The sequence below is a fragment of the Liolophura sinensis genome, chromosome 6, assembly GCF_032854445.1.
Source record: "Liolophura sinensis isolate JHLJ2023 chromosome 6, CUHK_Ljap_v2, whole genome shotgun sequence".
Taxonomy (NCBI): Eukaryota; Metazoa; Mollusca; class Polyplacophora; order Chitonida; family Chitonidae; genus Liolophura; species Liolophura sinensis.
In genome coordinates this window covers 28,023,225-28,049,509 of record NC_088300.1, presented here as the reverse complement: position 1 = coordinate 28,049,509, position 26,285 = coordinate 28,023,225, and the positions used below count along the sequence as shown (strand labels likewise).

The window sequence follows — 26,285 nt, the reverse complement described above, 5'->3', positions numbered from 1 at the left end:
TTGTATGCCTGTGTGTCAAGAGTGTACAAGTTTCTTTCTTCCCTGCAAACTGTTTGTGGGGAGAGCATTTAGGTTTGATTTTGCATGGTAAAGATATCGTCTTTTGAGCCAGTGTAGTCATACATGTATTTGAAGATATGTAAGTGAAGACTGTTTACGTTAGTGTTACGGCCTCATCTGTATGATCACATGCTTCACAATGATCTGGCATATCACATTTGTGGGATTAGTATTGATTCAAACATGGAAGAGACATCTGCACCTGCATATTTAAAGTTGCAACTGCAAATCTTGAACATAGTGGTAACATAACAGAATTCTTGAAAAATTAATTAAGAAAATAAATAAATATATGGCACAGCCAGCAGGGAGTTCTTCTGATAGTAGTAGAGTTACATGTACAAGAATGAATTAACATCAATTCTGTCCAGCTGATACAAATGTCACGTACAAAAAACTGAAAGTATAATGAATGCTATGTTCAAGTTTCATTGTGCCTGTGTAGACGTTATGTAGAACAGAATGTACGTGCCATGTTGTTCTCGCTTACAGGAACGTGTAGATTTTCTGTATCTCTGTGTCATCTGCAAGAAACATCTCAAAAAGGAGGCTTTTGTTTGTCAAGCCAGACAGTTTATTTTAAGGCCTCAGGCAGTTTGTTTACAACTGACACAAATATTTGTGAGATCTCTGAAGAACACATGTAACAAACTTGTGGCGTTGATGATTTTAACTTCCCCAGTAATGTCTCATGCCCTACAGACTTGTGCTAATTTTCAAACTTCCTTAAATGCTGCATTATATGATTTGCAGGTGTGTTATATATTGTACCACACATAGAAATGCAGGTATACAAATTTGTGCATAGTCATGCTTGATAAGGACATTTGTTGATGGCTTCATTTCATGATTGTGAAACAATACTGTCACTTCTTCAGCCTTTCTTTTCGATTCAGTGCAAATCATTATCTTATACCCAAAACACCAGTTGCAAATGTGAAGTTTAGGTTGCATGGATTGGATGCCAGTATAGGCAAATACAATAGTTGATGTAAGATTGAATTGAATATATGAAGTCTTTATAGTATAGAGTTGAACTTTTCTCATTCAGTCATAAATAGGCAAAGATCACAAACATGTTGGGCACAGTGGTGCAGAACATTTTACAATATTAAATTTCAAAATCTAGACATCGTGGTGGTTAATCCATGTGTTATCGTTATTTCTTGTTTTTATTTTGTTGTTGGTTGTAAATTACTGCAAGTAATCATGCTGATTGCTCACATGTACTTTTGTCATGCATGTTGATCATTATGACTCAATCTGTGATTGAAATGTAATTATAATTAACATGATGTTTAAGCATTTCATCATCAGATTTGCATTCTCTACCAGGCTTTGTTGGAAGACTGTAGCCATATATGACGTCCTAGCTCCAATCAATTTTCTTGACGTGACACAAGGTATTCATATGTCCCCCTCCTGATATCCAAAAATAATCATTTAAATACTATTTAGAGTTTTGACTTCAGGCACTTCAAAGCAGACTTCCTTGGAGCCCCCTTCTGTTTTTTTGGGTGGGCTAGATATTTAATTTTCACTTATTTCATAAGTTTTGTTTTTCTGTTTAGTCGTGAGTTTTGGAAACAATCTATTGATTGATTCCCTGATCAGGAGTGTTGGTCCTAAAATAGCCCAAAGTATGGATAAAGCCAGTATTGTTAGGTAGAGTGAGAACTCAGGTGACCTGGTTTATAGGAGGGAGCTGGGATCATCCCTTCAGGAGATCCAGCCATTAGCAGCCCCTAGATCATGTATAACTACATGGACATGGAGGAGGTCTGTCAGGGCGAGGTGGGTGCGGAGACATGCCGAGAATGCCCACACTTCATTCACAAGCTTACATTAAATTACTTACAATTTCATGGAATTTTTCACCGACTAATGAGTCTTCTGTATTAAGTTCTTGAAAAATCTAAAGATTTGTGCTTTTTGCCCAAACTAATCACCCTCCTGTGCTACATTTTCATACAGGTGGGTGGTTAGTTGGGACGAAGTTTTCCATGAAATTTACATGATTATAGGTGGTTTGCTGCAGTTGTACTTCATTACATGAAATTATGACTACTTGTACATATCACTACTATTAAAACTTAATAAAGATATTACCTGATGAAAGGACTTGTTTACATTGCCGTGGGACTTCTGTAATTAAGCTGTTTAACAAATAAAGGTAAAACTAGGTATTTGTGATGACTGCGTCAGACCATCATGAAGTGAATACTATGTGTTCTATGTGTCATCTAACCATTATAATGTAGGCAATTTCCACAAATAGATTTTAATAATTTGATGACATTCCTTCTCTGAAAAGAAAGTACATCATGTAAGAGATGAAATATGCTGCTTCATAGATTGTGTATGTGAGATAAAATGTGATTACATAGAAGGATAAAACTGCACCTGGTTAAAAGCGGAATTCTTATGAGAGTTAACGCCTATATATACTTTGCTTTTTGAAGCTTGAAGCTCTGAAAGCTTTGTGGGAGTTTACTATGCTTAGAATAGAGTATACATGTAGCTCATCTTTGCTTATATGCAGTGTAAACACATAACCATTGTTAAAATTGATTGAAGTCTGCGGGGTGTGACATGCATAATAGCCTCACTTTGAACCCCATGCAGTCTATAATGTGACTGAAGTGCCAAGAATCTGTGTCTACTGGGTCTGGTTCTACTCATGGTTTTGATTGTTATAAAGGTGAATAATATTCTGAAAAAAGTTATGTACTAAATTTGTTTTAGGGTAAATTCTGTATTTACTGGTATTGTTTGAACAGCTTTGCAATACATACAAAGAACACCATTTGGTTCAAAAGAATGTTCACACAATTCTGTTCTGAGTGATTTATGACAGCCAGTTACCCATTTTCTCATCATTTCCTTGTGATTGTTGTCAGTTCTTTTGATCTTTTGCTTTTATTTGTGCGTATGTTCAGGGTGGGGAAGAGGGTGGAGGAATTTGAATGAGAGGTGGTTTGGTGTCACTTCATATCAGTAGATCATTAAGAATTTGTGGAAGTTTCTGTCCTAGTTATGGGGAAACTCCTGTTATTATTGGTTCACTATGATCAACATAGATGTATATACATGGAATAATAAGAATAAGTTACATATGTATAGTGTGGAGTTAGATTTGGAAGTATTTTAGGTATGTATTGGACTGCCATGGAACTAGACAAGTGAGACATACAGCCTATTTACTTCCCAGATCATAATCATAGAATGTTGGACTAACCGGATTTAAACATTCAGAATGAAACTAACTTTCCCTCAGAATGTCTCAGGTATTTGCATTCAACTCGGGCAGTTCTCATTGTTCTAAATCTTCCTGTCAAGATCTGATATGTGACCAGTCATAAAAATAGCTTATCAAATATATAGGTTAAAGGAGCCATGGATAGCTTCCAGCCATATACTAGTAACTCATGTAGTACCCAGAATTTGAGCTAGGCTGGTCTGTTAAACACGTCAATTTAAGATCATGAGATACATGTAGAATACCTGTACCAGGTGTGCCCTATTTATCGGTAAAACCTTGTTACAAGTATTTCCCTTTTTCAAAGTTAGGTGAACATGTTCTTGGTAATACGTTTATGATTCCCATGCGTAAATACTTGACTAACATACATATGCTAAAACGTAGAATGATGAAATGTTAAAACGTTACCATTCATGATACATGAAGTTCATACATGTGTCAACCAATTTACTGCTGTGTAACTTAATTCATTCCTGACGTTCTTTGTATTTAAATCCCAGGTACAGTACCCAATAGCTACTTTATGTATGTCGGAGATGTGGCATGATAGATCGTGACTTTATGTTAGACTATTATATGTCATTTATATTAGAACAGGCGCATGGCTAATTGGCAGTAACTATGACATCTCACAAAATGTTTACATCGCTAAGACCAGATAATAATTAACATTAAAACATAAAATGTCCAAAATTTGACTTTATACCAGCAATTGTTCAGAAAATAGGATGTTAAAAATTTGTTGGATAAAACCTTCTGACTGATGGACAGAAAAGCTAATAATGCTGGGTTTGGCAGTTTATTGATCATGACTTAATAGTATGCCGGAAGTGGATAATGTTGATATGCATGTATTTGTTATTTGTAAATTAATGATCTCGTGATCACCTGTGATAATATGAATCTTATGATACAATAAGATACAATGCAGGTACTGGAGATAATGGATTGTATCCTCATATGTTAATTTAACATACATTATTTTCATATTTCTTTCCTCTAAAAACTTCAAGTACAGTAACTGTACTCAATAAGCAATCACTATTACGATAAAATATGAAACCAGAAGTGATTGATGTGTGAAGTGTTACATCCTGTCTCTTATGGCTTACCTGAAAGCTTTTTGTAGTAATCATGTACTGGATGTATACAGGGTCTACCTGCATTTGTCATGTCAGGTTTTATGACTGGGCTAATATCTCAAGAATACATATCCGGATCTTTCTATAGCTTTTTAAAATGCATGTAGTCTGCACAGGGAGATCATACTACCACTTTTACACACACGTAGGTGGGAGTACCTCAGGGATGCTATTTTCTCCCGGCAAATCTTTATTTAGTCATTGTCTACAGTTTCATTGCTTTATTTGCCGTAGGGAATTTTAATCATGTCAAGCATGCTATGTACTAAACTTGAATATTTATGAAAGAGATATGTCTTCATCATAAATTAGTCAAATTACGGGAGACATAACTTTGTATGAAATCATTGGGAAATGAAGTACATTACTTGAAGTGGAGGAAACCAGCAAGTTGAAAGTTGATGAAATATTTACACTTATTAACTACTTGGTATACTGGTGTTCGAAAGTATTAGCCAAAGTTACCTTTTGTAGAAAACTTTTTGGAGTAAACTTAAAAATTTGATTTTATAATTTGATAGAGTGGAAAGGAATTTAGAAAGGAGCATTACTGGGTTCTTTTACCTGCGCCTTTGCTGAGAATCCCACACAGGGATTAGCTTTGTATTACCTGTGTCAATAGAGATATTCTGCTGCGCCGGGCAGGTAAATACGGGGGGGGGGGGGGGGCAGGTCAAAAGCAAATGTATAGATATTGTATATAGAAAAATCTCTTTATATCCCAGTGTCCAGAACACAAGTGATGGTGAGAAATATGCTAAGGGTTTGCCCGCAATAAAGACGAATGTTAAATGGAACTTAGATGAACATAAAGGTCTATACTTCAGTCATTTTGACCAGATGTTCCGGTGAGTTAATTAAGCTGTAGGTGATGGTGACTAAGGAATTGTTAGCGGGTATGTTTACATTTGTACAAGGTATGAATACCCTGTGAGGAAGGAGGATTTTTCCTTGGGCAGGTACTATCAGGAGTTCCAGTGGTGTGGAGTGGAAGGTTTTGTTCCCTGTTCCATTTTCACAGGGTTTGTCAGACCCACAGGTTACAGGAGGTCACTGGATAAATCTGTTCAAAGGAGATGTGGCAGTGTGTCTGTAGAATCTGTCTCTCCAGCCATCTTTATACTGAAATATGTCAGACATTTGAGTTGACTTTTGAAAGCATGTCATGGTTTGTTGGCACAATTTTTTGCTCTACTGTTTGAACATTGAAGAATGAATGGAGAAGCTACTGTGAATGGAGAGGCGATATAGTAGTGTACTACTCGGAGGACGTAGTTATTTTCAGTCTGATCAACTTAAGAGTTCCTCTCTGTGGGGATAAGAGTGGTTTAGAGACCCCCTGTTGTAGCTAGAGGAGAGCATTTGATTGTTAATCCCTGGTCAGGACAGGCATACAAACTAGGTGGTGTGAGACACAACAGCGAGGATATATTTATGCTCTGACCTTAATGAAGAGCAAAGTAAAACCTGCTGGCCTAAAAAGCCTGTTTGTCATTAAGAAGAAGTGCCCCAAGCTAGTATATGCTGGAATGCAGGACATTGTCATTGTGTCAGTGCCTCAGCCTCTTGCTCAGTTCAGTTGAAGTCAACCGCTGCTCAGCTACGCCAGTCTCACCTAGGCCTCTCTCAGCAACAGGTAGCAAACCTTGTCGTATTGGCCTGTTCGTTACTAGAGGTTTTCGTCACTTGTTTGAAGTTACTCTCCAAGTGTCACAGTGGATTCCCGGATGAAGGTGTTACAAGGGCAGCAGCTGTCTGACCCTCGGCTGCTGGACAGGAGGAAGAAAAGGATGGTGGTCCATCACATGTCCACTCAGAACCTGTACACACCTCGTCAGCAGTCTCCTCACTACCTGCCCAGACACAGGTCCGATGCTAACTTACATCTTATGAGGAAGGTGCGCATGAAGCCTCTACCTTCACATTATGTAGCAGTACATAGAGGAGGTAAGCTAATGAGAAACTCCACCCTAAGTTTACCTGTACAGGTGTGTAGTTGTCACACTCTTGAATTGAGTTGGTGAGAAAAGAGAAGAAAAAAAAAGGGAATCAAAAATAACATGCATTGAAGTGTGAAGCTTGTACAGGTTTTTGTTGTACAGATCTGTAATTAAGACATGTATACCTATAGACTCTGGTGAAATATAGCTGATCATACCATGTATTTAGGAAGATATTATAATCATAAGTAAGAAGTTGTCTTCAGGTGGTGTACCTGGATTGCACATTCCAGGCTAAATATGCGTGGCATGTTCCTGAGGATGGGCCTCTGTGTGTGTGTGTGTGTGCGGACATACATTCACTTATGTATGTTTGTGCAAAATCATCTTATGAACTACTGGAGGATGAACACTCGTGAATTGCACATAGCAGAGTTCATCTGAATAATCAGTAACATAGGTACAAAGGCTGGTTTATTGACAAATGTTCATATTCATATAAAAGTTACATGTAGTATTTATTTTGCCTAGTGGATATCATTGTTATTAAAGACCGTAAAAAATATTACGAGGAGAAGAATGTCTCATTGGAATGTTTATGTTTAGTACGCCTATTCGAAGTGCTGTTTTTCGCCTAAAGTTGAACATTTTTCAAGTGACACATTTTTACATGATTCATCCACCTTATAGAGCCGCTGAAGAGTTGTTTCAGAAGTTGGGTTAATTTATAAGATAAACGTATATGTTTGCACCAAAAGTATCATTTTAAGGTCTGTATGTACTTCTGAAAGTACATTTGTACCAAAACCAAACTTCAGGGGAAATATCATATTGTGAAGTCAGTCAAAGTGTTCACAAAAGCAATATATTCATGAATTTGTGACTGTTGATGTGTTTGAGTATATCTATTGCAGGAAATGGTAGATAAATGAGATATTTGTGATATATGTATATCAGTCATATTTCGTTTTGTAGTTTGTTGTTAGTGAAACAAATATTTATTTATTGAACATGAGTATTCAGTTTTTACAGGTAAGAACTGTGGAAACGGTCGCATTAACTAAACATACATACAAGTCATTATCTCCAGGACTTGTGCCTATCTTACTTCATGATAAGTCATTGTGCTAGCAATGGATTGTGAATAAAAGTAGTAGGCTTTGTTGAGGTGGAGCAACTTCAGTGGGATGAAACTGTGAAATACGTAGGATTCAAGATTAATCTATCAGTTGGTTGTCTTGAGGTATGCTTTGATATATATATATATATATACATATATATATATATATATATATATATATATATATATATATATATATATATATTTGTGTGTATGTTTGTATTGGTTTCATTTGGTTATTTTTAATAAGTGGAACGTCATTTTGGCCACCACAAGATAATATTTGTTGTTTGGTGCTATACTAAGATTAGATGGTGGTGGTGTGGGCTAGGTAAGGAGTTGATTTATCTGTTTATGTACTTGTAGTCGGCCTGACTGTCATACATAAAGTAGATGTACCTGCTGAGGATGTGTTTTATTGTTTGTCTGTAGAACAGGGAGGAGGATGAGGACACAGGCCTCATCTAAGCAGGCTTGGCTGTGTGGTTACACATTTTTGCCACCACAGACATGGTAGTGTGGTAACCAGCAGCAGAATTTAGCACCTGTTCTCCCCCCCCCCCCCCCCTCCCATCCCATCCCCTATGTTCACTCGCACAATCAGCCAGCCAGCACTCAGGGTATAGCACAGCCTCTCTCACACCCCCATGGAGAGTCATCTGTTTTCTCCTCATGACCTGACCTGTTTTGTTTTACATTTGGGGTATTTTTTCATGTAAATACATGTTTACAAATCAGCCCTGCTACAAATTATCACGCACCATACATGTATCCAGTAAAAGGTCACCACTCTTTGTAATTTGTATGGACTTTTCCTAACAGATTAAAACTAACTCTACCAGCCCAGAATCGTTTTACATTAATTGGTGTAGTTTGTGACTGGAAGTATAATTTGTAGTTGACAAGAATCTCCAGGTTTTTAGGTGTATTGTTCTTTGTAATTTTAATTAGGGCAACTTGTCCTAAAAACATCTAGGCTGACAGTTAACTGGGAACATTCCAGGTGGATTCATGAATTACCTGTAATTCTCCTCATGTGTAGGCTCAACCTTCCTCAGACAGGTGCTTCACCCTCCTTATATCACATACCTTCACTGTTGATTGCATTCTGCCCACATAATAAGATCCACTCAATGATTCTCATTGACATCTACCTGAAGTGTATGTGAAACTTAATGAGCTCAGTAAATGAAAAGCAGGAAATATGATTTGCACTTGAACTAATCAAGGGTTCCAAGCTGTGAAATACTATTGGTGTTTAATACATGTAGCTGTGTATTGTTTCCTTGGTAAAGGTGCTGTGTGTACTGGTATTGTGTATTACATGTAGAATTTAAGTGAAGTGAACTGTATAGAGGAATATATTAGTGATGTATTGATTCTGATGAAATGTACCAGTCTCCTTCTGTACGCTGTGCATTACATGCTGGTCCCTAAGCTCTTGCAGGCAAACCCTGACCATGGTACTGTGTCATGTTGTATGTTTGTACATATATATAGCGTGTGTGACACGAAACTGCTGCTTATAGCATCTTTTCAGGAAGTGTACTCATAGCTAAGGCATGCCTGTCAGTCATGTGCCTGTAGTGTGAAGAAATGGTCAGGGCCCAGACATCATCAATGGACATTCTCCTGCCTGTCAAGCTGCGGCCTGGTGTGTATGTGTGTTTGGACTTGCACAAGAAGCAGGCTTTAGTATTGGCTATTGTATGAGTCATCTGATGTAGCCTTGGTTCATATCTTCACCCAGCAGCCCTGTCTACTAGGGCCTTAGTGCAGGTCTGTACTTACATGGGGAGGATGGTATTACAGTGTAAATATGGACCATACACATGCACAAGTCGGATGTTACGAAGCCTGATGTCTGCTCGTCAGTGTTTCATCTCAGGCCCTGGCTTTTCACTTCGACAGGTATGTGATGACTTTGATGTCAGCAGTGTCGCATGGCATATCATGCGTTTTGTTTACCTCCTGATACATTTTACAGGTATTTGTTTCAGAATATCAGGTCAGTCGGTCAGTCCTAACTATAAGCAGCAACATCTGTCAGTGTGTTGTTCTCATGGCCCTAGAAGCTTTTCATGTTATTTTGCTTTACTGGTGTGATTTGAGGTTATGTTTATGGTAGCTTGATATTCTCCAAGCTGTCAGCCATGTATGACATATACTAATTTAATGGTGGTGTGAAAAGGCCATGATTAGGGTGGTAAAGGGGCATACAGATATGGGGATGTGGGTCAGGGGTGGTGGGTGAGGAAGGGAGACAAGGGGAGATTGTGGTGGGGTTGACAGGCTGTGTTGTCTGATGTGTATATGCAGTGCTGTGGGCAGACTGGGCTGAGGTAGACAACATCAGACATGGAACCCCTAGCCCACTGTGTACATTCCCTGCTGGATTGATACTGAAGGTTTGTGCTGCTATATAGTTGCCTGTGTGCTACTGCTGTGGCCATAGGTTTTTATTGATCTCTGCATGGGCCACGACTAACCTAGAAATTACTGCATCCCAGGATAGTGACAATTATCAATTATGATGATTCCCTGAAATTTGTTCCTACATCAGTTTTATATAGGGCAGCAGGATCAGTATAGTGTTAACATCAGCTGATTATGTTGTAAATTTACCTATTTGTTTCTCTGTGGGATTATGGATTTGAATGCTGCCAGGTGTTATTCTCTATCAATGTAGATGTAGTACTGACTTATTTAGAGCTAACGAGATAGTAAATGTACATTTATCATGAGTTTTTGCCAGTTGTCTTATTATATGTGTGTGGGATATAGCTGCATGACCTCCAGGGATAGACTGTTTTTGTGAAGTAACAGACGTGATCTAACATTATGACAGGGTATGTAATTTGGTGTAACACAGGGTACATTGTACATTATGTACAGGCTGCCTTCTACATGACTTAATGTGTACATGATAGTTAAGTGAGATTAGCCCTGGCTGCCTAATTTACAAGCCCCCGGCCCCCTCTATAGTCTAACCGCCTAAATTGCGACACTTTTATGGGTGATGTGAACACTTACAAAAACTTATACTTAGATATCCTAATAACAGTGTAAAGCTTCTGTTTTAAACACCACTGTGAGATATGCTCATCGTTTCTTCCTTATAATGGAATACACACTTCTCCTGTTTGTATATCTTCATGTATAGTCAAGGAATACTTAAGTATGCTCTAAGCGCAGCTGTTTTACATGAATATGTCGTAAATGTAAACCTTTACTATTTCAAAGATTAAAATAAGGTTTTTGTGCTCTATAGTTGTGAAATATAAGTGTCTGATATACCTGTGATATAGATGATGCTCATGAATGCTCTGCTGGTATACATCTTGCATCAGAAGTGTAATTTCATGCCAGGCACACTTCTGCCTCTGCATGTACTGTACACATAGGTATAGCACTGCTGTGATACAGAAAACACACATGCATGTAGGTAGGTGTATTGCCATGGTACATGTAGGTGCATCGTATATTGCCGTGTAACTTTTCATGTAACACAGAAAGCTGCTGCTTCCCTGCTGGTACAAGTAGACATAATGTATGCACCCATGGCTACAGTTCAATTGGGCTGTATGCTAACCAGGAAATAGCGGAGTTGAACACACGTTAATTATAGAATAGCATAATGAATATTCTGTTGATCAGACTTGTACTTTATTTAATGTTTCTGATAAATTGAAGCACTATGAAGTCTTTGGTGAAGGTTGTTTAAAGCATTGACGTAATTGATACGTATATAGCAATGAGAGCATCATTCTATCCAGTATAGAATGTTGTATCACATAAATTATCAATGAATCACTTTCCACGAGGAATGAGAGAAGACTGATTTATTAATTTTACACTAGCTGTTTTTAACTGTAGAGCTGTACCTGTAATGTTTTGATAATCACACTGGTCAAGTGTCCATCACAATGAGTTGTGTCAGAAATTCAGTAAACTTTGAGCAATGAAGTCTCAGGGTCAAATCCAGGTTCTGCTAGGCAGTGCGTTTGTCAGGTACCTGCTAAGGTGTTGTGGTTATATGACTTGATTTCCCCGTCCATACTTCTGACCTTATTCACTAGGTTTAGTCACTTGCTCTAAGCATATATCTACAAATGCACTGTTACATAGATGTCATGAATCATGAAGAGGCCCTTGTGGAACTAAAACAGCAGAATAATGCTTATAAATCCATTGTCTGTCTGATTATTGATGACTTGTCTTTAGTGAAGTTGATTTATTATTTTTTTTTAAGAAATAATCTTTTATTAGGAAACTTCAGGAACTGTGTTCATACACACAATACTTTTTTATGCTCTTACCATACATGCAGATATACATGTATATTTGAACTTTGAATAAATAATCAAGAATTTGCATTCTACTGTTAATTGCATAGAAAATCTTTATTTGGATTCATATAAGCAAGGAAGTTTGGCATGTAAGTTTTTGAAATGAGTTTCACTGGTACATATATATGACATATCCAGTTATTCCAGTAATAGAATGGTGAGACAGATGACAGGAGTTTAGTAAATTGCCTTCTTCTCATTGGATGGTTAAGTAGAGGAGCAACCAATTAATGCCATTCTAGTTTTGCACTTCTGCGACCTCCACCCTGCTGAACTGCTGGAGAAACCAAAAAATCCATATCCAAATTGTGTTACACACGATCAGACAGTGACAAGTCTGTGCACAAATGCAGTAGGAAGCGGCTGTTGGCCTTGCATCTAATCGTGTGTGCCAAACCCACTCCTATTGCCAGAAATGAGGGCGGATCTTGCCTATTTTGGGAGGCATCAAGCCCTACTTCCCCCTCCTTCATGGAAAATAGTTGCTTACTTCATGCTTCATGAATTCTTTGCTGGTAAAGAATTTTGCCAATAATGTTTCATGTACCAAGTTACATTCCTGTGTGTCATAAAAAGCACATGTATTAAAAGTTGCTGTATAGCAGTTCATTCAGATTGGGCTTTTCAGTGTGTCTTTTGCTCCCCCCCCCCACCAACCCTCACCCGTGCGTGAAAGGTACCTTTTGCATGCCCAGCATATATTTCTCCTGTTAATTTAGTCAGTGAAGAACTTATACAATCATCTGTATTATAATACTTAAATGATATTGGTTACAGTTACACAGTTTTTATTGGCTGTCTTCAGGTAGTGATGTTTTATTCTATTATCTCAACCTAGAACTTTTTATTTATGTAAAAGATGCTTATTAGTCCTTTTTAAGGCTGTACATGTATATAGTGATGCAATGCTGTTTTATCATGTGCTGACGTACGTGTCCATATGCTTCTCCTTGTCCTGAAGAAAATGTACATGTATGTGTGGAGAGTTATGTGAGTGTTGTGCGTTATTGTGCTGGCCGGAGAGCTGTTCACATAACTCTGTATGTAGGAATGGATTAGTGATGTGAGAAATGTGGTGTACACGTGGTTTGCTATGTGTTCAGGTTAGGAGAAAGTGCGGCATGTGAGAGGGTCCGAGGGAGATGTTGACAGCAAGGCTGCGGCGTCCAGAACTACAGGTTCAAGCGCCCTGGGTTAACACCCGGACCCCACTTCAGCTCTGGTCACAAATGGAGCTGTTGTGTTGTTGATCATACAGAGCCTGTGCTAAGACCCCCCTGCTAGCGACTGATTTTGACCTGATACAGGTATTGTTGTTTGTTTGTCCCCATGAGCCTTGTCACATGACATTACTGTCTCAGCAGGCTTGGACTGACCCTGATTACAGCTTCACTCTGAGGATATCCCCTGGATCGTCGGCTCTGAGACAAAACACTGCTGATGACATGTTATGCAAATATTATATAAAGGCTTTAAATGTTTTTGTTTTTTGGACCAAAGTCACAACTCTTAGAAACGACCAGCACAGCTTGATGTTTCTATATTTTGATTTATTGAACCATCTCAATCTTTCCTGAAGATCGTTCGGTACACCATCTTTATCTTTGCTGAGTTGTGACTGTTGACTTCTGTGTTAGAAAATATTCAGTTACAATTTACAGGTTTTGACTTTTTCATTAGACCAAAGCCACAACTCTTAGAAACTACCAGCACAGCCTGATGTTTCTATATTCCAATTTATTGAACCGTCACAATCTTTTTTGTATACCATCCTAATAGTTGTGACTATTATCATCTGTTGAACTATTCAGTGAGAATCACTGTGTTGTGGCTAGTCTTGCAAATGACTTATTTTATATCTCTAACCTGTTTTGATGCTCTTTTTCATATAATGTTTTGATGTCAGTGAAAAGTGTGGTAACATTGGAAATTCACGTATTAAAACTGTCCATGATGTTGATCTACATGTGTGGTACATGTGTGTATATTCCTGACATGGCTAAAACTTGCTTCACTGTCTTTCTCTGTGCAATGTAAAACACATGCATACAGGACACAGACCATGGAGGGAAAAATCTTTGCTTTCAATATGTTTATGTCATTCTTATTTTCTGGACGTTTCCTTTGACTTTTGCAAGAATAAATAAATTTCAGTGTAAACCTTCTTGGGTATGCGAATGAGAGATAAGCAGTTGGCAGCTATCCTAGGCTGAACAGAGACAGTTTTATTCAGCCTGTCACGAAGCATGTGGGCTGTATGCCATGTAAATGGCAGATCATGCTCCAGGCCTGGTTCTCGTGCTGTAACATTGACTAAGTTTAGAGTATGGCGTTATAGTTAAGAAAGTGTAAAAAGATCTTCTTTGAGATGTTATAGTGTTTAATCAATACTCTGCTTGTTTCATGAAGCCATGGCACTCTTGATGAAGCCATGTCACTCCCGATGTTTGACTTAGGGTGTGTCTGTACTGGATGGGATGGCTGAAAGAAGGATGAGGCTGTCCATAGTTCTTATGGTCACTTATGTTCAATTTACCATATACTAAATGGTCTGTGGCTGTTGCCTTTGCTATAGTGTTACTGATCAGTTATATTCCTTTACCATCTACTAATTCCTATTCTTAGTGCTGTGAATATAGTGCCTTGGGTTGCTCAGGCTCTTTTGACCACGCATTCTGTTCCTTTTATTATCTATAGTCTGTGTTAAATGGTATAGCAGAAGACATTGAAATCCATGTGTACAAAATACATACATGTATATACACATACCTGCTGCCTACAAGTATACTTGTGTTATTTTTATACCTGTATTATCTTCTTATCAAGTGTAGTTACAGTATTTTTAACACCCATGGCTGGATCAGAATGTACATGAATTGTCATATTGTGTAATCTACTTGCATATATTTCTTATTATTTTAGTGAGTGGCTTTTTTTAAGCAATAGTTGCTCTGCTTTTTGACATTTTCCTATTAGTGGGCTTATGGCAAACAAATGCTCTTGTCAAAAGCACTTTAACACATCTACCTGTATAGTTATCTTAATAGTGTGATTACTGGAAATGGAAAGCTGGGACAAAGATAATAGAATTAAACTGAGGGTACATTTATAAAGGGGACACATTTTTGTTTAAAATAAATAGTATCCTGGTATGATTTCTTCCTTGCTTGTGTTGATTGTTTTTTGGGGTTTTTTTCTTGTTTATGTGGATTGGTTGAAGGCTAGCCTGTTGGTTGGTTTACCTGGTATTATACATTGTCACAGGTGAGGCAGGTGTCATAGTTAGGCTTGTTATAATGGTCAGAAGCAAATTAAGCCTACCTTTACCTTTACATCTGAGGGACTCTTAGATTGGGAAGCTGTGGCATTTTTGTTGTGTTAGGTGTGTTGTGTAAAGAAAGCTGTGGGTGAGGGGCAGGTTTGTCCCCCTGAGGCTCTGTCAATTTTGACCATTGATCTGTGATAAGCACAGGTCAGGTCAGGGGGAATAGATCTGGCCTTACTCACCAGAAGCCAGGGATTTGAGGCCAGGAGACAGCAGTGATAAGTGAGGCAGAGATAGAGTGAGGATTGATGACAGGTAGGGCAGCCATATCATTTCACCTCTGTGTAATGCAGGTAAAGGTACCTGACCTTCATCTATAGTGATTGACTCTGACATAGCTAGCCATTGTGTGACAGGACTGTGACATGAACAAGCAGGCAGACCACTGGTAAAACGCCCACCTCTCTACAATAGTACATCTACCTGTAGAGAAGCTTCTTAACAATGCCTGGGCACGGCTGAGTGGAGCCCCTCAGTGAATGTGTGCTCCTTGAGAAGGGTGAGTTGGGGGTAGAAGTCCACATTCCTGAGGAGAGCACACATACTGTGTATGGAATGTAGTAAGACAGTTTTCACCAATTCCAGAGGTGTGATGATGTGACTATTGGGTAAGATCAGGGATAGGCATGTGTACATGTATGACCTAACTGCAGTATGTGTACTAATATCATACTTATATCCTTGTTGGATATGTGTCATTCATAAAGTTTAGCCTTTCCTGATCAGTTGTGCGTGTTAAGTTCTTCAGGTTAGTTTGGATTTTACTGGTGTATTCCTTCCGGCTGACAGCTTTACAACTGTGGTTCCACCAAAGTACCTATGTGTCATAATTTCTGAGGACGTCTCCTTGTCATACTTAGCACTGGTGAAATGATCATGGTCCTCTGCTGTATGTGAATATGTTCTTTTTGCAAAGTGAGTGCTTGTACTGAGAGAAAAGTGTACTGTTTGACTGATGGATGTTTTATTTTTTTTTGGTCCAGTTTCAGGCCCAATGACGCACAAGGATTACAGTAGGGATATGTCCGTTAAGGAGCCTCATAATCAAGCAAATCATCACCGAAGTGTTGCTGTTGCTAGAAGCCATTCATTTGGAGGCATGGCAAATCCCCGTATCCAGTCGGCACAATCCACACCCATACTGGGGCAGAACATACGCCGGAGCCCCCAGTATGTGAAACCCTCCCCGGCAGCCAAAACTTTGGGATTTAGCTTCAAGAAATCACCAAAGATCCCCAAAATACCACGGCCCAGTCGTGCTGCTCTCATGTTTGAAAGTGTTAAAAAAGGCATAAGGTATGTACATGTATTTTGTGGTGTAGTCAGTTATTTGTACATTATTTTCCGACGTGGATCTGCTGTACGTGTGTATATAGAGTGGTTGTCATTTATAGACATACAGTAGGTATACTCTAGCAGCTCTGTATGTTTTCTTAATATTACGACGATTACAAGGAACTACACAGGAAAAACCAGCATGTATGTTTTTCTGCTACCATCCTCCTGTACTACAGCACATGAATGCGTGTGCTGTGTTTGTTTTTGGCCTGACTTACTTATAGCTGTCAGCTGTGACGTAGCTGTCCATATTTAATGTGCTGGTCCCCACCCATGAATAGTGTATCCCACATGTGGTGAACCTTGGGAGATTGGGGCAGGATATGTACCTGCTGTGATGATAGTCTTACATTTGTATTCAACCTCACTGTAGGCCGTTTCAGTCATTTACTTATTTACTTAAACTTCTACCCCCCCCCCCCCCCCCTTTAAAAAAATATGAAAGGAAGAGGAAATGAAAAGGAAAAATGAAGGGTAAAAGATCTGTTTGGATTTAATAGGATTTGAAATGAAGAAATTAAGGTACATTTTAAGATACATTATTTATGTCAATTATTGTAAATTGCATTCTTGTTCAGATTGTGAATAAAAACAACTTAAAGTGAAACTTTTTAAAGGTTTTTAATGATTAGTTGTTTATTTATTTCGTGCTGCATAATTACTGTATAGGCCTGCAATTATGTATGTATGTATTTTATTACATTTGGTGAAAGTCTGTGCAGCTGCTTATTATTTTTTTTTTTTTTTTTTTTGATTGGTGTTTTACGCCGTACTCAAGAATATTTCACTTATACGACGGCGGCCAGCATTATGGTGGGTGGAAACCGGGCAGAGTCCGGGGGAAACCCACGACCATCCGCAGGTTGCTGGCAGACCTTCCCACGTACGGCCGAAGAGGAAGGCAGCATGACCTGGTCTTGAACTCACAGCGACCGCATTGGTGAGAGGCTTCTGGGTCATTACGCTGCGCTAGCGCGCTAACCGACTGAGCCACGGAGGCCCCAGCTGCTTATTAAGAGATTGTTATGTTTGCTTAAAAGGTATCTTTTAGTAATGTTTAAGTGGTATTTATATAAATTTAGGCTCATAGCTTAAGTTACTGCAATACTTGTATGACTGTTTAAGTGACTGAACTGTAACCTATGTGTTATTTGTATTGACAGGGAGTTTATTGTGGCCACAGAGGAGGACATAGCCCTGTTGCAAGGGAGTGACCCTAACACATCCACAGCTCAGGTATGTCAGGTGTATTATTAGGGCCCCTCCCATCACTCATCTGCCCCACCCACACTCAGAGATGGTATACTTACCTGTAGCTGGAGTACTCACATATTTGTCACAGGTACATGTATGCGCAATACGAGCGTATTGTTGTTGTATAAACTTCCAAATATGGACATTTAAACATGTGTGAGACTTGACACCTGCATTGGAAGCTCATATCAGTTAATTTTGAAACCATTTTCTCTCTTAATCTTAATACCGGTCTTGCTCTAATGCCAAACTTACGGGGCTTTTGTCCAGACTAAAGTAAATGTCGGTATTAACTGCTAATACACATTTGAACAAGTAGCCCTGGGTTAATGGGTGAAATAAAATGGGCAGCACAAAGAGGAAAACACTGGATCTCTTTGGGCTCCCCACAAAGCTGTAGCCAAGAGTAGATTTCAAAACGTGACCTTATTGATCAGCTTTTGATTACTACCTACATAAAATTTTATTGATGAACAAAAAAAGAACTGGAGTACATTCCTAAATTTGATGGTTTTCATAGAATTATTTGTTTTAGGGTTTTCTTTTGGACATCATCATGACAGATAAAAAATAACCTTTAAATAGTAAATGAATAAAATGAACTTGGAGAAAGCTAACTTGATTTGATTTCAGTTGAAATTCATGTGTGTGGTTTTGAAGAATCTATTTTAAGTTTGAGTAGACATGTATTGAAATGGGCATGATGGGAAATAAAATATCTTTAGAGATGGTTTACACAGTAGAATATCAAGGGCGATATAAGCTCTAGGGTTTGAATGAGTGGAGAACTATTTTCTCTGCCGTAGCTGACTCTTTGACCTGACCTGAACTGAGCTATTTATGTTGACGGATTGATTCAGTGTTCAGGACTGAAATTCAATTTTTCATCTGTTTTGATTTTTCAGGGCAAATGTTTTGAGACAGATAAGGTAATTTGTTTTTCACTCATGCGTGTCTGGTTGTGTTGATAGTCTGCAAATGACTCTAGCCCTGAGGCCCTGATATTTGCGTGTTATAACCTCTGACCGCTTATCCATGGATATACACAGATGTACTCGCATGTACACATAAACCGTTCCACTTACATCCATATCGCTTTAATGACAGTTTTATTTTAATTCTATCATGTATGAAGGCCAGCCTACCATGCTATCCTTTCTGTCCTACAGCTTTCTTCTACAATAATATCATGTTCACTAAAGCCTCCCAATCTGATGAGGTTTACTGCATGTTGTTGTTAATATGTGTAGTATGATTGAAGCTTGACAGGCAATGCTACAAGGACACTTTATCATAAATGACGCTGTCAAATCTCAAAGATACTAATGTGTACAAAGTTTATTTACTTTAGATGAGCGAAAATATTCACCAGCACTTGCATGCCTGCCTGTTTATCTGTCTTTGACTTGCAAGACTATTTGTTTCATTCAGGTGTTTATTTGCTCTTGGCTGTTATTGCCTGTACTTTTTAAACACCACAGTATATCCCAAACCCTCAACAGATTTGACAGCACAGTGCATGTTTTGGAATATTAGAGGAATGTTGCCTGATCAGGACTGGTTATTTTGTAATTTCTGTGAAGGTCATGTGTGCCCTGACATGAACAATACATTTTAGTTTTCAAAGTCTTATGAATTCTATGCATCCTTTCAGACTGCATCCATAGTTGCATGTTACTGGTAGAATTTATTGAAGTGATATTTAGGTGATTAATGAGCTAATGGTCATGTGTTTAATCTTGGCTTCCTTCTTCATGAAAATGTAGCTGTTTTCCAGTAACTGAACATTTTTTGTGAAACACTGTACACCCTTTCTTTTCTCTAAAATTGACTAATTCAGCAAAGGAATATTTATGGCACCTGCATTGATCCTGTTAAAAAAATGTCTCATTTTATGACTTTGGTTATACTTTTGGAACTACTTTTCTTTCACAGAGAGGATTTTAACTTCTTAACCTTTGGGTTTGAAATATACATGTATATATACATGAATGAAGACTTGGTATTTAGGCTGCAGCCCATGCTTTTCTCTTCCACACTGGTATTTGCCAGTCTTTACCACGTTGAGGGCCTCAGTCATGTCAGTGTAAAATTTCTGCAATGATGTTTTGCCTGGAGGGGTATAAGCTTAGAGTAGACTTGCTGAACCAGCATGCTAATTCCTGGTGATGTCCTGGTGAAGAATGCCTAACTGTGTCATTGTCTTGCTAACCATAACATTCCCTCACTGTGGTAACACTGAACTCGCTACCAGCTACTGTCTCCTCATGTTTTTTGTCACTTTACAGATACATTTCTTGCACATTCCTTTTCTCGTGACCTTTTCCCAGTTCCCTAAAAGTCTCAGAGGCTATACTTAGAGCAGTTATACAAGAAAACCTCACAAGCCGTGTCAGTTGTTTCTGGAACCACAAATAAAGCACATATACATGTATTAGAAAGACATTATTATGAGAATAGATGATCAGTTGTGTACGAAATCATGACACTTTCTATTAACACAGATAAATTCTCCTTCACCAAAAATAATCTGTTGTAATATTTTATGTGGATTTTTAAGTGGAAGAAAAAACATAAGGTGATAGTGAAGATCAGCATGTCAGTGGGAGAGGTTTTTTCCAGCCAACAATTCCTGTCACTGCTATTATGTTCTGATAAATCTTGCTGTTTTATCGTAACACATCTCCTGTCCTCACATTGCACTTTTTTGGTCTGAATAAATGTTGTATAATGTTTTAACACATACGATCATAGGGACAAAAACTATTCCTGTCCGTTGGTTAGAGAATAACGCAGCAGTTCTGTGACATACTTGCACTAAAAATTTGTCCACAAAAAGTTGCATTTTTAGAGCAAAGGGCATAAAATACTAAATTTGCGTCTGATCCTACCCGCAAAACAAACTTTAAAACGCCCTTTTTTTCTAGATCAGTAGAGCTCTCAGAATGAGGCAAAATAAGTAACTGTCCTTTTAAAATTTCAGGTAAAAAAAAACATTCATTTGTTCAGTAATAACAAATAATCCTTTCTCCAAAATACTTCTCAAGCAAAAGAATATTTATTTGAAATATTCACAAATTTTTGGGGGTGTAAACACATTTCTCAGCTAAGTGAACTGTACTCGATATGGAGAGTACTTGTAATTCTATTGCACAAGTGTATTATTTGTCAGTTATACCACTCTTTTTATTACCCTTCTGTGAATGTGAAATGTATTTTTTTGTGGTTTCAGCAAGTGAAAGTTGCTGAGCGTCACCTGAAGAGACTAGAATTTCACCTGTCAACGGTAAGTACCTATATACATGTTATTAAACCACGCCAGTATGTTACCTGTACAATAGCCCTTAAGTGTAACCTAGCTGCTACAGAGGACTTGATTTGTCAGGTCAGGCTTGTATACTGATGACCATGTTTATATTTAAACTACAGTGACAGGCCCTGGTGATGTGTGCCATGGGTCATCATCTGTTGATCATGTAGCCTGATATTAAGTGCACTGCCACAGGGAAGTCCTGACTGGGCAATCTCTGCTTCACCATCACACCCCTGACAACTTGAATCAGTCTCACTCACGTTTTACTGGTTTGAACCCAATCCAGGCTGCACTTTACATATTAGGTATTTTAGGTAAGATCGGAAGTCTACATTTTATGTTCTCATGGCTCCACTGACCCAGTTTTGTGTTAAACTTGATGCTATTTCAGTTAAATAAGGCATAATTCTTTGCAATTTGCCAGTGAACACATGTTAAAGTAAAATGAAAACTGCATGTGGTCATATATGAGCAGAACATGACTTCATTCACAATATGACTTGCCTCCATAAATTGTGGGTTTTTCTAAATTAACTGTTATATGTAGGAATATATACCACTGATGAATGTTTATATTTGAATTTTTAAAGTGGTCTTTTGGGACATAGACCTAAACCTAACTGTTGCTTCCTGGCGTACAGGTCATGTTGGTACATGTATGTGTATATTTTTTATCCACCAAACTAATTTGCTCACATTTAAAGTCTACCCGAAAGCGGAGTCACATCGCTTTAATGTCCCTTTTTGTGAGGTTTTTTGTGTCAACAAGTGAAAAAAAACAAAACATTCATTTAAAGAGACAGTGCTATGTTTTTCCCGTATTTTGATCCTCAGCGCCAGGTCTGGTGGATGAGTGAGTTTTTAACTGTACCATGACAGTCATATTTTGATGTACAGAAACTCTTGTTGGCCTTTGGAATTGGGAGATCATGGAATTTTGCCAATGTTATAAATAATACACTGGTCAATCATTCATTCAGGTGTAGAAATGGGAGGAGACCTGGCTCCCACACTAAACTATTACAATGAACACACAAAACTCAAAAATGCCAATATTTTGTTGTGCATACCTATTCATTTGCGTTTTAAATTTTATTAAGATTGGGAAGTATGTCGTTTTCCCTTCAGCCTGCTCAAAGTTTTTGAACAGAAAATAGTGATGAATACCACATTATGACTTTCAACAACCTGAAAAAGACCAAAACGTATCACTGAGCTGTACAGCTAGCACATTTCCTTGTGCTTTCAAATAACTTTCCTCTCTTCATGCTGCTGGGCAGGGTAATTTTTTTTTTCTCTTGAGAAAAAACTGCAGTGATGTAAGTGGGCCTAATGTTTGGCTAAGGATTACAAATTATGTGGGTAATGTATGGCCATGATGGGCCAGTAGCCAATCGACAAAGCTGCCCTTGTTACCTCTGCTCTCCTCATCAGGGGGATTAGCTGAGATTAGCTCAGCAGTGAGAGGTCAAGTGAAGGGAGAATTCCCGCTCACACTGTGCCAATCTTTGAGCAGGAGAAATTAGAGTCAGTCAGGCCTGTAGATTTTAGCGTACAGCTGTGAAGACATGTTCCCCCCACGTTGCTAAGAAGCCTGCATTGCTGCCTCATATACCTGTAAATCTGCCATGTCTTCTCTATAATCTCCCTTACCCTGTCAGCCAGGCTTGCCTCAAGACGCATTCTGCAGCCTTTCCAAACTAGTCTCATTGTTTTTCTTCAGCTGTGGGTGGGACAGTGGTGTGTTTTAATAGACATGTTTGTTTGATGGAAAGGGTATTATTAATCAACATATGAAAAGCCACAAGGGTTTGCAAATTACGGGCAATGTAATAAAGAATGCTAAATTCATGGGGCCTGCACTGATTTGTTTAAGAAAAAAAACCCCCCAAAACAGGACATGAGATATGGGTGATAATCATAAAACAGGAGCTTGCTACATACATACACTTGTATGAAGCCCTGTCTCTTCATACAGGAAGCCATCTCCGAAATGTATCTCAATAAAGAGAATGTACTGATTTTTTCTTCAGATTGATGAACTTCATGACTGTTACCTGTTAAATCAGCAGTTGAGAGAGGGTAAGCATGATCTCTTCATATTCACATTTGCCTGTAAAGGATAAATATTTGAAGACATTCTGCATGAGTTGCTGCAGTATGGCTGGTGGTTAAAACTTGTGTACATCTGAGATGGCTGGCTTTTGATGATGCATGTGGTAACAATGTTAAGGGCACCTGTAAATTACACTGTAGTGAGCTTTTGTGAAAGGGGAAAAAGACTGCAGGGTAACATAGAATTTTTCAAAAATAACAAACAAAACAAAACAAAAATGTACAGTTTATGCTGTGATTCACTGTGGCTTAATTGGAACTTACTGTTACAGATTCTGATTATCAAGAAATTAAACTTTTTAATTGGTATAAATTGTTTTTCAAGGATTATTCATAGTGCCAAGTCTTTCAGTGTGGTTTAGTTTGTTGCTGTCGTCCTGAGTAGAGCATGTGAAGCTGAAACTCTCAGTAACGTATTCGTTTTTTTTTTTTCACCATGCTGTATGTCCAGCATTTGTTCTGTAAACTGTGTCATATTTGCGTATGTCTGACTTTGGCACCCCCCTGATTGTGTTGGCATGTTTCTTCCTCCCAGATCTAAGCCCCCACGTCTACAAACAGCATGCTGGCGGTATGATTTGTAACACTGGTGCACTTGGCTTTCTCTCTCTAACCTACTTCATCTCATCAGGCCAATACCACTGAACTTTGTACGGACATTTTCCTCTGTAAATAGAAATTGTCTGGGTGAAGCCCCATAAGACAGCAGCAACATTGAAAAAAAGTGTCCGTTGAAAGTTTTCACAGGCCATTTGCTTCTTGTAAAACACACCTTGAGTGGTGATGCCTTTAGTGTTTATAACCCTTCAGTTAATATATCCCCTGTGTTCTCATGACTGCGTTGTGCGTGTCTGTCTGTGGGTTGTAATCAGCACATTGTAATCCACCAATTTTTACTACATTGTGTGCACATGCTTTCATTTATACCATTTTTTGTTTCCTCCTCCCACCCCCTTCATCATTTTGAAAGTTCTGTTGTGGAATGGTTTCCCGTTTCATTTCCTGCAAGAAGGAAAGACAAAAGCTGAAGCCAAATATAACATTAGATTTGGATGTAGGATGTAATAAGACAGTAACCTCCATAGGTTAGGGTGTGATGAACTATCAGTGGCATTAATTTTTAAAGCCTGCATTATCCTCAAAGCTGCGTGAGGCCCGATCTATATATTAATAATGTACACTGTACAGTCATAGACATGGGACAGTATGACCTTGCTTGTCCATTTCATCCTAAACGGCCCTTTTAGTGATTTTTATCCATGGCCTGGGAGGCCTTGTGCAATGTTCACGGTGATTGGAAACATTCTCTTTTTTTTTACTTAACCTTTCTGTGCTACTGCATTTGTTTTTTTTAGCTGTGTACAGTTATTTCATTTAGGATACTATGTAAATAAAATAGTAAAAAAGAAAAAGAAATGAAAAAATAAAAAAAATTTATGATTAAATCAGCAGAAACATCCCTTGGATTTTGTAACAAATTAGGTTGTCATTATGAACTAAGTATTTTTGTCTTGTATGTGATCCTCTTCACCTCTCTTGGCGCCAGACTACCTTGTTATATCCTGGCAACGCAGTTTTTTGATTTACCCTGTATTGCATATCACCTGTACTTGGCTCAAGAGCTATTCATACCCCTTCAGTTTTTGTGTTGTTAAAATGTGTTATCATTCACTGGGTGTTAATGTGTGATGGGTTTTTCCCCAGGTGTACACCGATACATCATACTAGGCTATATAGGAACCCTGTATCAAAGCAGCTGGCCATGTCAACATGCTTCCTCCATTAGAAACAGGTTGAACCTGATAACTATTGATTTCTCTCTCTATTCACTTGAATTCCTGCTGGCTTGGATGCTCTTTTGCTCCATCAGTTTTGGCCCGCGTCTGTCAGCGTGTAAAATGAATGGACTTGTACCTAGTACCTGACTTGATGACTAGTAGTACATGGACACCTGTAGGTTTTCTGTTAGCCATGTTGTGAGGTGTAGTGCTTAAGACTGACTTGCTTTGAGAACTTATCTATCAACATAACATTTATCATGTCATTAGCATAGCCTCGGGTTACACATCCTTTACTGCTGCTGTTGATTAAATAATGCTATCAGAGTCAGCAACGGAAGCATTCCTATAACTGTAACCCTAGGATGATATATCCTTAGGTAATTTGTGTACTATCAGGAACTTCATGCCTAATCTTTCCTCTATTCTGTCGTGATAACATCATTAGCCTATTATTGAAAAGCCTAGTTTTTAAGTCTTATGAATATTCATAATTAATGGTGAAGAGTTAATCATCTTTATCTGATTAATTAAATTTACTTCACTGTGCTTGCTTAAATAGGCCTTGGTCTGCTGTAGTGTTCGTACATTTAGTACATTTACATGTATGTAAACTGAGACCAAAGTTTGATAACTTCATTAGGCTAATTAAAAGAAAGAAAAAAGAAAAAGAAACATTCTGCTGTGTTAGATTTTTAGCCTGGTTCTTTATATTATGATTTTTGTCCATGTTCATGAAATAAAAATAAAATGTCTTGGGTAGGATGAAAACGTTTATACAGTTTGCACGAAGAAAATTTACCAAAAATCCTATTTTACATACACATGCTTCCTGTTCAGAGTATGTTTGGTTTCAAGGTTTTGTTTTGTATTTCATCAACGTTCATACATGATTGTAGGTGTGCGCACGATGGCTCGTGCTTATGTGGCCTCCCCTGGCAGAACGAAGGACCCACTCAATAATGTGAAATATGGTTACAAGGAATGTACGCAGGTAAGTTGAGCTGTGAGCTCCAGTCTTAGAACAGACTGACCCACTACCAGAATAAACAACCTGTTTGTGAGCTGGCTTCACACCTCCGTCTTCAGCTGTAAATAACAGCAGAGTTAAGAACAGATCAAACAAGTCCAGCAGGCACACTCCGGTTGTTATTGATTAAAAGCGTGGTAATTACACAGGTTGAGGACAAGGAAGTGACATGATCAGAAGTTAATTTTAATGGGTTTGATACTGTTTTACATAGCATGTATATTTTTTTTTTCTGCTTTTATTTGTCTATATGTATATA

The 26,285-nt window shown here is 38.2% G+C and overlaps 1 protein-coding gene across 5 annotated transcripts in view; it reads left to right on the top strand.

The window, feature by feature from the left end:
• Positions 1–26,285, top strand: part of LOC135467628 (rho family-interacting cell polarization regulator 1-like) — a 69,208-nt gene that overhangs the window by 29,514 nt on the left and 13,409 nt on the right. For 2 of the 5 annotated variants that reach the window (XM_064745407.1, XM_064745408.1), the window contains exons 4-10: positions 16,182–16,494; positions 17,700–17,772; positions 18,696–18,719; positions 21,023–21,076; positions 23,137–23,185; positions 23,754–23,789; positions 25,896–25,990. In XM_064745407.1, the coding sequence (XP_064601477.1) occupies positions 16,193–16,494; positions 17,700–17,772; positions 18,696–18,719; positions 21,023–21,076; positions 23,137–23,185; positions 23,754–23,789; positions 25,896–25,990 (633 nt within the window). In that variant the 5' untranslated portion in view covers positions 16,182–16,192. Of the gene's footprint in view, positions 1–9,310; positions 9,436–15,728; positions 15,807–16,181; positions 16,495–17,699; positions 17,773–18,695; positions 18,720–21,022; positions 21,077–23,136; positions 23,186–23,753; positions 23,790–25,895; positions 25,991–26,285 lie in introns of those variants that run through there. The other 3 variants (XM_064745405.1, XM_064745409.1, XM_064745406.1) reach the window with 3 other exon arrangements.